The sequence below is a fragment of the Zalophus californianus genome, chromosome 9, assembly GCF_009762305.2.
Source record: "Zalophus californianus isolate mZalCal1 chromosome 9, mZalCal1.pri.v2, whole genome shotgun sequence".
NCBI lineage: Eukaryota > Metazoa > Chordata > Mammalia > Carnivora > Otariidae > Zalophus > Zalophus californianus.
In genome coordinates, this window is record NC_045603.1 from 510,850 (window position 1) to 524,839 (window position 13,990).

General features: G+C 48.5%; 1 protein-coding gene across 3 annotated transcripts in view; it reads left to right on the forward strand.

The window, feature by feature from the left end:
• TUBGCP6 (tubulin gamma complex associated protein 6) overlaps nucleotides 1-13,990 on the forward strand; it is a 32,195-nt gene that overhangs the window by 9,898 nt on the left and 8,307 nt on the right. For all 3 annotated transcript variants that reach the window (XR_003520026.1, XM_027594815.1, XM_027594816.1), the window contains exons 4-9: nucleotides 10,642-10,815; nucleotides 11,925-12,046; nucleotides 12,856-12,934; nucleotides 13,039-13,148; nucleotides 13,564-13,655; nucleotides 13,753-13,892. Coding sequence is in view for 2 of the 3 variants with exons in the window: in XM_027594815.1 (XP_027450616.1) it covers nucleotides 10,642-10,815; nucleotides 11,925-12,046; nucleotides 12,856-12,934; nucleotides 13,039-13,148; nucleotides 13,564-13,655; nucleotides 13,753-13,892 (717 nt within the window). In the remaining variant the exon portion in view is untranslated. The remainder of the gene's footprint in view (nucleotides 1-10,641; nucleotides 10,816-11,924; nucleotides 12,047-12,855; nucleotides 12,935-13,038; nucleotides 13,149-13,563; nucleotides 13,656-13,752; nucleotides 13,893-13,990) is intronic.

The window sequence follows — 13,990 nt, forward strand, 5'->3', positions numbered from 1 at the left end:
CTGCCCATTTCTTGATTGGATCATTTGTTCTTTGGGTGTTGAGTTTGATAAGTTCTTTATAGATTTTGGATACCAGCCCTTTATCTGATATGTCATTTGCAAATATCTTCTCCCATTCTGTCAGTTGTCTTTTGGTTTTGTGGACTCTTTCTTTTGCTGTGCAAAAGCTTTTTATCTTGATGAAATCCCAACAGTTCATTGTTGCCCTTGCTTCCCTTGCCTTTGGCGATGTTTCTGGGAAGAAGTTGCTGCGGCTGAGGTCGAAGAGGTTGCTGCCTGTGTTCTCCTTTGATGGACTCCTGTTTCACGTTTAGGTCTTTCAGCCATTTGGAGTCTATATTTTTGTGTGTGGTGTAAGGAAATGGTCCAGTTTCATTCTTCTGCATGTGGCTGTCTAATTTTCCCAACACCGTTTGTTGAAGAGACTGTTATTTTTTTCCATTGGACATTCTTTCCTGCTTTGTCAAAGATTAGTTAACCATAGAGTTGAAGGTCCATTTCTGGGCTCTCTATTCTGTTCCATTGATCTGTGTGTCTGTTTTTGTGCCAGTACCATACTGTCCTGATGATGACAGTTTTGTAATAGAGCTGGAAGTCCGGAATTGTGATGCCGCCAGCTTTGCTTTTCTTTTTCAACATTCCTATGGCTATTCGGGGTCTCTTCTGGGTCCATACAAATTTTAGGATTATTTGTTCCATTTCTTTGAAAAAAGTGGATGGTATTTTGGTGGGGATTGCATTGAATGTGTAGATTGCTCTAGGTAGCACTGACATCTTCACAATGTTTGTTCTTCCAATCCATGAGCATGGAATGTTTTTTCCATTTCTTTCTGTCCTTCCTCCATTTCCTTCATGAGTATTTTATAGTTTTCTGAGTACAGATCCTTTGCCTCTTTGGTTAGATTTATTCCTAGGTATCTTATGGTTTTGGGTGCAATTGTAAATGGGATCGACTCCTTAATTTCTCTTTCTTCTGTCTTGTTGGTGTATAGGAATGCCACTGATTTCTGTGCATTGATTTTATACCCTGCCACTTTACTGAATTCCTGTATGAGTTCTAGCAGTTTTGGGTGGAGTTTTTGGGTTTTCCCTAGAAAGTATCACATCATCTGCAAACAGTGTTTGACTTCTTTGCCGATTTGGATGCCTTTTATTTCTTTTTGTCGTCTGATTGCTGTGGCTAGGACTTCTAATACTGTGTTGAATAGCAGTGGTGATAGTGGACATCCCTGCCACGTTCCTGACCTCAGGGGGAAAGCTCTCAGTTTTTCCCCATTGAGAATGATATTCGCTTTGGGTTTTTCATAGATGGCTTTTATGATATTGAGGTATGCACCCTCTATCCCTATACTCTGAAGAGTTTTGATCAAGAAAGGATGCTGTACTTTGTCAAATGCTTTTTCTGCATCTATTGAGAGGATCATATGATTCTTGTTCTTTTTTTCGTTAATGTATTGTATCACGTTGATTGATTTGTGGATGTTGAACCAACCTTACAGCCAAGGGATAAGTCCCACTTGGTCGTGGTGAATAATCCTTTTAATGTACTGTTGGATCCTATCGGCTAGTATTTGGTGAGAATTTTGCATCCATGTTCATCAAGGATATTGGTCTGTAATTCTCCTTTTTGATGGGGGCTTTGGTTTTGGGATCAAGGTAATGGTGGTCTCATAAAACGAGTTTGGAACTCTTCCTACCATTTCTATTTTTTAGAACAGTTTTAGAAGAATAGGCATTAATTCTTCTTTAAATATTTGGTAGAGGGCGCCTGGGTGGCTCAGTCTTTAAGCGTCTGCCTTCGGCTCGGGTCATGGTTCTGGGGTCCTGGGATCGAGCCCCACATCGGGCTCCTGGCTCGGCAGGAAGCCTGCTTCTCCCTCTCCCACTCCCACTCCCCTAGCCTGTGTTCCCTCTCTCACTGTGTCTCTCTTGGTCAAATAAATAAAATCTTAAAAAGAAAAAAGTTTGGTAGAATTCCCCTGGGAATCCATCTGGCCCTGGGCTTTTGTTTGTTGGGAGATTTTTGAAGACTGGTTCAATTTCCTTAGTGGTTATAGGTCTGTTCAGGTTTTCTGTTTCTTCCTGGTTCAGTTTTGGTAGTTGATACATCTCTAGGAATGCACCCATTTCTTCCAGGTTATCTAATTTGCTGGCATAGGGTTGCTCATAATATGTTCTTATAATTGTTTGTATTTCTTTGGTGTCGGTTGTGATCGCTCCTCTTTCATTCATGATTTTGTTGATTTGGGTCATTCTCTTTTCTTTTGGATAAGTCTGGCCAGGGGTTTATCAATCTTGTTAATTCTTTCAAAGAACCAGCTCCTAGTTTCGTTGATCTGTTCTACTGTTCTTTTGGTTTCTAGTTCATTGATTTCTGCTCTGATCTTTATGATTTCTCTTCTCCTGCTGGGTTTAGGCTTTACTTGCTGTTTTTTCTCTAGCTCCTTTAGGTGTAGGGTTAGGTTGTGTATTTCAGACCTTTCTTGTTTCTTGAGAAAGGCTTGTATTGGTATATACTTTCCTCTTAGGACTGCCTTTGCTGCATCCCAAAGATTTTGAACAGTTGTGTTTTCATTTTCATTGGTTTCCAAGAATTTTTTAAATTCTTCTTTAATTTCCTGGTTGACCCATTCATTCTTTAGTAGGATGCTCTTTAGCCTCCATGTATTTGAGTTCTTTCTGACTTTCCTCTTATGATTGAGTTCTAGTTTCAAAGCACCTTGGTCTGAAAATATGCAGGGAATAATCCCAATCTTTTGGTACCGGTTGAGACCTGATTTGTGACCTAGGATGTGATCTATTCTGGAGAATGTTCCATGGGCACTAGAGAAGAATGTGTATTCCGTTGCTTTGGGATGGAATGTTCTGAATATGTCTGTGAAGTCCATTTGGTCCAGTGTGTCATTTAAAGTCTTTATTTCGTTGTTGATCTTTTGCTTAGATGATCTGTCCATTTCAGTCAGGGGGGTGTTAAAGTCCCCCACTATTATTGTATTGTTGTCAATGTGTTTCTTTGCTTTTGTTATTAATTGCCTTATATAATTGGCTGCTCCCACGTTAGGGGCATAGATATTTACAATTGTTAGATCTTCCTGTTGGATAGACCCTTTAAGTAGGATATAGTGTCCTTCCTCATCTCTTATTATAGTCTTTCGTTTATTTATTTATTTATTTATAAAAGATTTTGTTTATTTATTTGATAGAGAGAGACACAACGAAAGAGGGAACACAAGCAGGGGGAGTGGGAGAGGGAGAAGCAGGCTTCCCGCGGAGCAGGGAGCCCGATGCGGGGCTTGATCCCTGGACCCTGGGATCATGACCTGAGCCGAAGGCAGACGCTTAACGACTGAGCCACCCAGGCGCCCCTACAGTCTTTCGTTTAAAATCTAGTTTGTCTGATATAAGGATTGCCACCCCAGCTTTCTTTTGGTGTCCATTAGCATGGTAAATGGTTTTCCACCCCCTCACTTTCAATCTGGGGGTGTCTTTGGGTCTAAAATGAGTCTCTTGCAGACAGCATATCGATGGGTCTTTTTTTTTTTTATCCAATCTGATAGCTTGTGTCTTTTGATTGGGGCATTTAGCCCATTTATATTCAGGGTAACTATTGAAAGATATGAATTTAGTGCCATTGTATTGCCTGTAAGGTGACTGTTACTGTATATTGTCTGTGTTCCTTTCTGATCTATGCTGCTTTTAGGCGCTCTCTTTGCTTAGAGGACCCCTTTCAATATTTCTTGGAGGGCTGGTTTCGTGTTTGCAAATTCCTTTAGTTTTTGTTTGTCCTGGAAGCTTTTTACCTCTCCTTCTATTTTCAGTGACAGCCTAGCTGCATATAGTACTCTTGGCTGCATATTTTTCTCGTTTAGTGCTCTGAAGCTATCATGCCAGTCCTTTCTGGCCTGCCAGGTCTCTGTGGATAGGTCTGTTGCCAATCTAATATTTCTACCACTGTAGGTTACATATCTCTTCTCCCGAGCTGCTTTCAAGATTTTCTCTTTGTCTCTGAGACTCGTAAGTTTTACCATTACATGTCAGGGTGTTGACCTATTTTTATTGATTTTGAGAGGGGTTCTCTGTGCCTCCTGAATTTTGATGCCTGTTTCCTTCCCCACATTAGGGAAGTTCTCTGCTATAATTTGCTCCAGTATACCTTCTGCCCCTCTCTCTCTTCTTCTTCTGGGATCCCAATTATTCTAATGTTGTTTCGTCTTATCGTATCGCTTATCTCTCGAATTCTGCCCTCGTGATCCTGTAGTTGTTTCTCTCTCTTTTTCTCAGCCTCTTTACTTTCCATCATTTGGTCTTCTATATCGCTGATTCTCTCTGCTGCCTCATTTATCCTAGCACTTAGTGCCCCCATTTTTTATTGCACCTCATTAATAGCCTTTTTGATTTCGACTTGGTTAGATTTTAGTTCTTTTATTTCTCCAGAGAGGGTTTCTCTAATAACTTCCACGCTTTTTTCAAGCCCAGCTAGTATCTTTAAAGTCATGATTCTGAACTCTAGGTCCGACATCGTACTAATGTCCGTATTGAGTAGGTCCCTGGCAGACGGTACTACCTCTTGTTCTTTTTGCTGAGGTGATTTTTTTCGTCTTGTCATTTTGTCCAGAGGAGAATAGATGAATGAGACAACAAAATGCTAACAGGTTAACAACGTCCCCAGCAAATATACTCTATACAAATCAGAAAAGACCTGAAACCAGGGGAAAAGAAAGGGAAAGAAAGAAAAAAGAAAAAGAAAAAAAAAAAAGAAAAAGAAAAAGACAAACAAAAACAGAACAAAACAGAACGAAAAAAAACACAATATGATCAGATATGATCAGGCTGGTGCATAGATCAGTGCCACACACTAGATTTCGGTATATTTTGGTCTGTTAGAAGAATGTGACTCCCAAAATTTTAAAGAAGGAAAAACATATGTAGGTACAAAAATAAGGGTTGATACAATGAAGGGATGGAAGATGACTGTAAAGATGAAAGTTATAAAAGATTTTGTAAAAGGAATTGATAAGATAAGAAGTTGTTTGAAAAAAGAAAGAAGAGGACTAAAAAAAAAGAAGAAAAAGGGGTTGGAGAGACTGTGATCAGGCAGGAGACTAGACCAAAGCCATACACTATTTAGGGTATATTTTGATCTGTTAGAAGAAACTGTATCTCAAAATTTTAAGGAGAGAACAACTTACATATATATGCCAAAAATAAGGGTATCTACTATGAAGGGATAGAATATGACTCTAAAAATGAAAAATAAAAATGTTTTTTAAAAAGGATTGATAAGATGTTGGTTGAAAAAGGGAAAAAGAAAAATTCCAAAAAAAACGTTTAAAAAATTAACTTTGAAAGACTAAAGAATCATGGTAAAAAAGCCATGAATTCTATGTGCAGTATTCCCCTAGCGCTGGAGTTCTCCCGTTCTCCTTGATCAGTAAACTTGGTCTTGGCTGGCTGTTCGTGCTGATCTTCTGGGGGAGGGGCTTTTTGCCGTGGTTCCCAAATGTCTTTGCAGGAGGCGGAATTGCCCCGCCCTTGTCGGTCCGGGCTAAGCAAGCTGCTCCGGTTTGCTCTCAGGAGCTTTTGTTCCCTGCAAGCTCTCGGCACAGCTTTGGAGGACCAGGGTGAAAATGGTGGCCTCCCAATCTCCACCCGGAGGAGCTGAGAACTCGGGGCCCCGCCCCTCAGTGCGCCCCCAGAGAAAAGCAGTCACTCCCGTGTCCCCGGTCTCCGGCCGCACTCCGTGCTCACCCGGCCTGTGACCGAGCGTTTCTATCTCTGGCACCCGACCCCGTGTGGCGTCTCCAAACCCAGCAGATCCCTGCGGTGCGCTCCCGCGCCGCTCCTCCCGGGGGACGGAGGGGAGTCTCCCCGGATCTGCCACTTGTTTGGGTCCCTGCTGGAGGCGCAGTGGCCCGACTGGGCCGCGGATCACAGTTTATGGCCACCCCGAGCTGAGAGCCCGCGCCTCGGCTCCGTCTCTGCAGCCGGCTTCCCTGCTCTGATACCTGGGAGCTCTGCCGCACTCAGGCACCCCGGTCTTTCTGTGACCCCGAGGGTCCTGAGACCACACTGTCCCGGGAGGGTTCCATCCCCCGCTTAGCCACTGGAGCGACGTCCCTCCGCGGAGCCGACTTCTAAAAGTTCGATTTTGTGCTCCGCGGCTCTATCACTTGCCAGAAGCGGCTGTCGGAGGCCCCCTCCCCCGCCGTCTATCCTCCCGAATATCGCCTCGGATTCACTTCTCCGCACGTCCTACCTTCCAGTAAGTGGTCGCTTCTCTGTTCAGAGAGTTGTTACTAATCTTTTCTTCGATCTCCTGTTGAGTTCGTAGGTGTTCAGAATGGTTTGATCCCTATTCAGCTGAATTCCTGGGACCAGACGAAATCCAGGTCTCCTACTCCTGTGCCATCTTGCTCTGCTGCTTTTTTTTTTTTAAACCACTTTTAAGTGTACTATTTGGTGGCATTAATTACATTCCCAGTGTTGGGTGATCATCATCACTGTTTACAAAATTTTTCATCTTCCCAACCTGAACTTCCCAGACTCTGTCCCCATCACGCACTCTCCCCACAGCCCCCTCCCCGGCCCCGCCATCTGCTCTCTGTCCCCCTGGGTCTGACCACTGCAGGTGCCACCTAGAAGTGGAACCAGACAGGATTTGTCCTTCTGGGTCTGGCTTATTTCACTCAGCACAGTGTCCTCAGGGCTCCCCCGGGTTGTGGCAGGTGTCAGCAGCTCCTTCCTTTTTAAGGCTGAGTACTACTCTATGTATGTATGTACCACGTTTTATTTATGCATTCATCTGTGTGTGGGTACATGGGTTGGCCGTTGTGAATGTGCTGCCGTGAGCATGTGTGTGAAAGAGTTTGAGTCCCTGCTTTCAGTTCTTTCAAATATATACCCGGGAGTGCGAGTGTTGGGCCCTGTGATACGTGTATGTGTAGCTTTTGGAGGAACCAATGAACAATTTTTCATGGTGGCTGCACCACTTTACCTTCCTTCCCACATCCTGCGAGAGTTCCGATTTCTCTGCGTCCTCATGGACACTTGTTTCATGTGCTTTGCGATAACCGTCCTGGGCACATGGGTGGCTCAGTCATTAAGCGTCTGCCTTCGGCTCAGGTCATGATCCCGGGGTCCTGGGATCGAGCCCCGCATCGGGCTCCCTGCTCAGCAGGAAGCCTGCTTCTCCCTCTCCCACTCCCCCTGCTTGTGTTCCCTCTCTCTCTGTGTGTCTCTGTCAAATAAATAAATAAAATCTTAAAAAATAAATAAATATTTATATATTTAATATATAAACAATATTTAATATTATTTAATAAATCATATTTTAAAAAGAGATTTTACTTATTTGACAGAGAGCACAAGCAGGGGGAGCGACAGAGGGAGACGGAGAAGCAGGCTCCCCGAGGAGCAGGAAGCCCGATGCGAGGCTCAATCCCAGGACCCTGAGATCATGACCTGAGCCAAAGGCAGACGTTTAACGACTGAGCCACCCAGGCGCTCCCCCAAATAAAATCTTTAAAAAAAGATAACTGTCCTAATGGGTGTGAAGTGGTGTCTCATAGTTTTGATTTGCATTTCCATAGTGATTAATCATACTGAACATTTTTTATGTGCTTATTGGCCATTTGTATATCTTCTTTGCAGATTTGTGTATTTGAGTTCTTTGTGCATTTTTGAGTTGAATTGTTGAGTTGTGTAGCATTTCTTTATATATTCTGGATATTAGTCCCTTGTCAGTTTCATGATTTGCAAATATTTTCTTCTATTCTTTAGGTTGTCTTTTCACTCTCCTTATAGTTTTCTTTGAAGCACACATGTTTTTAATTTTCACGAAGTCCAATTTATTTGTATTTTGTGGCCTGTGCCTTTGGTGTCATATGTGAAAAACTGCCAAATCCAGGGTCATGAAGATTTGCCTCTGTGTGTTCACCTCAGAGTTTCTTGGTTTTAGGTCTTAAGTTGAGGTGTTTGATCTACTTTGAGTGAATTTTTTTTTAAATCTCTACACCCAGCGTGGGTGGGGCTTGAACTCACGACCCCGAGACCAAGAGTCACATGCCCTACTGACTGAGACAGCCGGGCACGCCCCATACTTTGAATGTATTTTTGTATATGGTGTTGGGGGAGGATCCAGCTTAAATCTTTTGCATGTGAATGTCCAGTTTTCTCAGCACTGTTGGTTGAAAAGACTATCCTTTCCCCATTGAATAGTTTTGGTACCTTTACTGAAAATTAATTGACCATATATGTGAGGGTTTATCTCTGGGTTTCCTGTTTTGTTCATTTGGTCTAGATGTCTGTCTTTATGCCAGTAGCACACTGTCTTGATTACTGTAGTTTCGTAATAAATTTTGAACTTGGGGGGCGCCTGGGTGGCTCAGATGGTTAAGCGTCTGCCTTCAGCTCAGGTCATGGTCCCAGGGTCCTGGGATCGAGCCCCGCATCGGGCTCCTTGCACAGTGGGAAGCCTGCTTTTCCCTCTCCCTATGCTGCTCCCCCTGCTTGTGCTCGCTCGCTCTCTCTCAAATAAATAAATAAAATCTTTAAAATAAATATAAATAAATTTTGAACTTGGGAAGTGAGTCTTCCAATATTTTTCTTCTTTTTCAAGATTATTTTGGTTCTTTTTTTTTAAGATTTATTTATTTTAGAGCATGTGAGCAGGGGGAGGGGCAGAGGAAGAGGCAGAGAATCCCAGGCATACTCCCTGCTGAGCGAGAGCCTGACCACCAGGCTCCATCCCAAGACCCTGAGATCATGACCTGAGCCAAAATCAAGAGTTGGACACTTAACCGACTGAGCCTCCCTCCACCTCCAGGTGCCCCTCCAGTGCTATTTTAAACAGAAGTGGTGAAAGCAGACATCCCTGCCTCCTTCTTTGTCCTAGGGGAAAATCTTTCAGTCTTTTACGGTGGAGTATAATGTTAGCTGTGGCTTTGTCATACATGGGTTTTATCATGTTGAGGAGGTTCCTTATATTCTCTAACCTATTGAATGTTTTTATCATGGAAGTGTGTTGGAATTTGTCAGATGCTTTCTTTGCACCAATTAAGATAACCCTATTTTTTCTTCATTCTATTAATGTGGCTTATCTCATTGACTGATTTTTTTTTTCTTCACTTCTCCAATGAGTATTTGTTACGAGCTAAGCCATGATTCAGGATCCCAGGGTGGGGATCGGCTGGCACACAGGTGGGAGAAGGGTGGAGGACAGAGGAGAGGCGGGTGGAGCCAGTTGAGATCTTCCCAGGAAACGTGCCTTCTGCCGGGCGGTGGTTCCGGGCTGACACCCAGGATATGGGTCTGCGGGACACGTACGGGGCTGGTCTCATGAAGTCCGCGTAGTTCTTCCAGCGGCTCCTGCTCTGCCTCTGGCTGGGGAAGCGGCTGGCTGCCGGGCAGTCTGGTAGTTCTGGACTTCGGTCTTGATCCACGGTACTGACTCCTACTAAAGACGCCCCTGAAGCAGCTCGCGGGTCAGACCCTCGGCAAAGACCGAATTGATTGATTTTTGTATGCCGAGCCACCCTTTTTAACATGCTGCTGGATTTGATTTGTTAGTGTTTTCTTTTTCAGATTTATTTATTTATTTGGGGGGGGTGGCAGGGGAGAGGTAGAGAATCCTCAAGCAGACTCCACGCCCAGCACAGAGCCCCATGGGGGGCTCCATCCCATGACCCTGAGATCACAACCTGAGCTGAAACCAAGAGTCAGATGCTTAACCGGCTGAGCCGCCCAGGCGCCCCTGATCTGTTATACTTTATCAGAGATTTTTACATTTACGTTCATAAGGGAAGTTGGCCTATAGTTTTCTCTCCTTATAGTGTCTTTATCTTGCTTTGGAATCAGGGCAATACTGGCCTCTTAGAATTAGGAGGTATTCCGTCCTTTTCGGGTTTTGGAAGAGTTTGAGAACAATTGGTGTTAGTTCTTTAATTGTTTGGTAGAATTCACTGGTAATGCCATCTGGTCCTGAGCTTTTCTTTGTTGGGAGGGTTTTTTGTTTTTTTAAAGGTTTCTTTAAATTGCAATAAGATACACAAAACATTTTCCATCTTAATCTGTTGGGAGGTATTGTGTCTGTGGGAGCCTGTTGATAGAGAGGCTGTTGGCCGGGACGCCTGGGGCTTGTCTGTTGGCCTTCCCTGCCCGCCCCGTGCCAGAGCTGGAGCAGGCCAGCCTTTGCGGCTTTCCCTGTGATTCCAGGACACAGCTCGGCAGCAGCCATCTGTTGTCTCCTCTGGACGCGTCCCTGCAAGTCCAGTGGTCAGATCTAATGACAGCACTTTAGGTGTTGTGTGTGCACTTCTCGGGTAGTGTGGGAGGCCGTGTGTCTTCCTGCACCCGCATCCACAATTGGCTTGACGTTTCAGATATGTATTATTTTTCAGTGTGGTCCGTAAAAACTCATACTTTGTTGTTTCTGCATGTGTGTTTTTATTGCTGAGGGTGGGACGGTCAGGCTCTGCTTTGTGGCGTCTGCTCTCTGCTCTTGGCGCTTCCTGGGTGTGTGTCTTGGTTTGGGGCACCCAGTCTTGGGACACCCTGCGCCGTGCTGAGAGGGTGGAATGGGGCAACAGTACCATGTTGGGCTCTGGGTGCCTGACTCAGTAGCCTCTCCTCTGCCCTGTCCAGCCAGCTCAGACCTTCGTGGTGAAGCGGGGTGTCCACGTATCAGGAGCCTCCCCCGAGAGCATCAGCAGTCTCCTCTCAGAGGTGGGCGAGTGGGGGACACACTACGCACGCCTGAGCCAGTTCTCTCTGCAGCCTGTGCTGGACTCCTCGTGCAGCAAGGGCCTTGTGTTCCAGGTACGGCCCTCCACCTCGTGGCTATATCCCAGACCTTCCTGGGAGCCTCAGATTCCACTCCAAGACCACTGAGTGCAAGCCTTTTGTTTCCTTAGCAATGTCTAAAAGCTGACAGTCACGCTTCAGGAACGAATTCCCTAGGGATGATGTTTTAGCTCCACTGTCACTTAACTGCAGACCTGGGCAGCCGTGTTTAGGCCATGGGATACAGGTGTGGCCAGCATTCTGGGGCGGGGGCTGGGCGGTATGGGGTAGGCATGTGCTGCCTGCTCCCTGCTGGGTCCTCAGGGAGTTGCACAGCAACTGACACAGCGTCCTCCCTGATTTGGGGTGTTAAAGTTCTAGGCCCCGGGGCTGAGGCAGCTCTTCCGGAGGACCTTACAGTCGGCCCATATGCCAGGCAGAGTCCCCCTGGGACAGCAGGTGCGGCCTGCGGGGAGGGGCAGGCGTCCAGATGGAGCAGGGCGTTTGGGGAGAACTGAGAGAGGAGCAGCAGGGAGGCTGAGCAGAGGAGGCAGGATGCTGGGGCCCACCGGGGGCTGGGCGGCACGGGTTCCTTCCATCTCGTGGCCCTGTGGCAGTGCTGTTGGCTGATGAGGTTCAGGTTTGAGAGGGTGCAGGCCGGGCCCATGGAGGCAAGGAGGAAACTGACGAAGATGGAAGGGACTGCCATGTGGGTTGAGGATGTGGCTGGTGGGTGGATTGACTTTTGTTCTGGAGCGTTCCGTGTAGACCTCCTGCTGCGGTGCAGCCCAGGACGCATGTGTTGCCAAGAGCCCGGTGGTTTGAGCGGCCAGAGACCCTCTCAGAGTTGGCACCTGCATGCAGAGCCTGGCTACCCCTTCCAGAACTCCCCCTGGGACCTGCAGTTCCCAGTTTCCTGGTGTAGCTGGTCTGGGCCCTGGGGTTCCGTGAAGGGTCCTTTCTTCCAGCTGGGCTGGGGTGCCTGGGCATGACCCATCTATGTCCATTCCTTGGAAGCTGGAGCCCCAAGGTTGGGGATGGGAGCCAAGCCTTTCCCCCCAGCTCCAGTGTATCCTTTAAGTTCTGAGCTTGGCGGCCGTGCCCTTGTGCCCGGCCGCCCCCCTCCCAGCCTTGTTGCCCAATAGGCCTTCACCAGCGGCCTGAGGAAGTACCTGCAGTATTACCGTGCCTGCGTCCTCTCCACTCCGCCCACCCTGAGCCTCCTCACCATTGGCTTTCTTTTCAAGAAACTGGGCCGGCAGCTCAGGTGAGCCTTGGCATGGGGGCCGAGTATGGGGGCCGTGTGGAGGCAGGTGCGGGACTTGCTGGGCCGCAAAGGGCTTGTGAGAACAGGAGCCCTCGCCCCCGGTGGGCTCCCTGGGTGCTGTGTGCTGTGTATCCTTTGGTGGCCTACCATGGCAGGCCCCATCTAGGGTTGGGGGCACCTGCCTGAAGGGCACACAGGGTCTCCACAGACCTGGCTCCTGGCGCTCCTGGCGCTCCTGGCGCTCCTGGCGCTCCTGGCCAGTTCGTAAACACCAGGCGGAGTGGTGTGGCAGGTGCCCTCTGGAGAAGGGAGCATGAGGGGCTGGGGAGAAGGGTTCGGTGGGAGAGGAAACCTTGTGGGCAGAAAGGCTGGAGGTGGGGTGCAGTGGGGGTGGCAAGAGTCTGGGGGTGCCTGGAGGGTGCTGGGGCAGGGGCACTGTGCTGCCATGTGGATGTAGACTGCAGCAGGGGAGAGAGGGTGGGGGGTCTGGGCGGGGTCTGGGCGGTCATCCAGGCAGAGGAGGTGTCACCGGCGTGAGGTGGCGGGGTGCTGTGGGGGCGGGGGAAGGGTCATGCACTCAGGATGGTTCTGAGTCTGGTCCGAACCTGAGAAGGGGGTGGAGATGCACAGGGTGTGCAGGGAGGGACCAGGCAGGAAGCTCAAATCTGGAGTCCTTGAAGTCCGGGTGCTTTTAAACCTGGAGCCTGAAGGCAGGCAGAGCTGGGCCTGGGAGACATTTTGCTCTGGTGTCACTGGACCTGGGGACTCTGAGTGTCTGCTCCTTGGTCTCACACAGCCTCTGTGTCTAGGTACTTGGCTGAGCTCTGTGGCGTTGGCACTGCACTCCCAGGTAGTGGGGGCGGAGAACCCAAGGCTGCATTCCCCACCGTGAGTTCTGGGTTCTTCCTGAGTGTCGTCCCGTTGGTGGGGCTGCTGCTGGGCGTCGGCCGCGTGTGGTACTACCCTGAAGCCCCTCCCCTTGCTGTCTCCAGGGGGTGAAACTGCTCTCCTACCTGTACCAGGAGGCTCTCGATAATTGCAGCAACGAGAACTACCCAGTGCTGCTGTCCCTCCTGAAGACCAGCTGTGAGCCGTACACAAGGTGGGGCCTGTGCACCCCGTGCCATCCGCGCACCCTGTGCACCCCGCACAGACCGCGCACCCTGCATACCCCGCGCACCCTGTGCACCCCGTGCAGACCACGCATCCCGTGCACCCCGCGCAGACCGCGCACCCCGTATACCCCGCACACCCTGTGCACCCTGCATACCCCGCGCACCCCGTGCACCCCGTGCAGACTGGTCACCCTGCATACTCCGCGCACCCCGGCGCACCCTGCACAGACCGCGCACCCCGCGCTGACATAGGACAGCAGCCTTTTGTCATACACCTCCTAAGGGCGGGGGTTGTGTGGGAGGAAGGGGGAGTAGCGCAGCTGGGCTTGGACTGTGGGCACATTGGCGGACCACCCCCATGGCCGCCATGCCCCCTCATGGCTGGTCCGTCCACCCTGGCAGGTTCATCCATGACTGGGTGTACAGTGGGGTCTTCAGAGACGTTTATGGCGAATTCATGATCCAGGTGAACCACGAGTACCTGGGCTTCAGAGGTAGGTGGCTGCTGGCTGCTAGGCTGGGCCTCTGCCATCAGGTGGGTCGGGGCCAGTGCTGGACGCTGGCCAACCATGTGTTCTGTCCCCCATTCAGATAAGTCCTACTGGACCCACGGCTATGTGCTCATTTCCAAAGAGGTGGGGGACTGTGTCCCTGTGTTCTTGAAGCACATCGCCCACGATGTGTACGTCTGCGGGAAGACCATCAATTTGCTGAAACTCTGCTGCCCCCGGGTGAGGAGAGCCCGCCCTCCCGTCCCTTCTTGTCCTGCTGTTGTTCCCTGTCCACTGAGACCTGGCCATCTGTCTGTAGTGTGTGGTGACCTCTCATT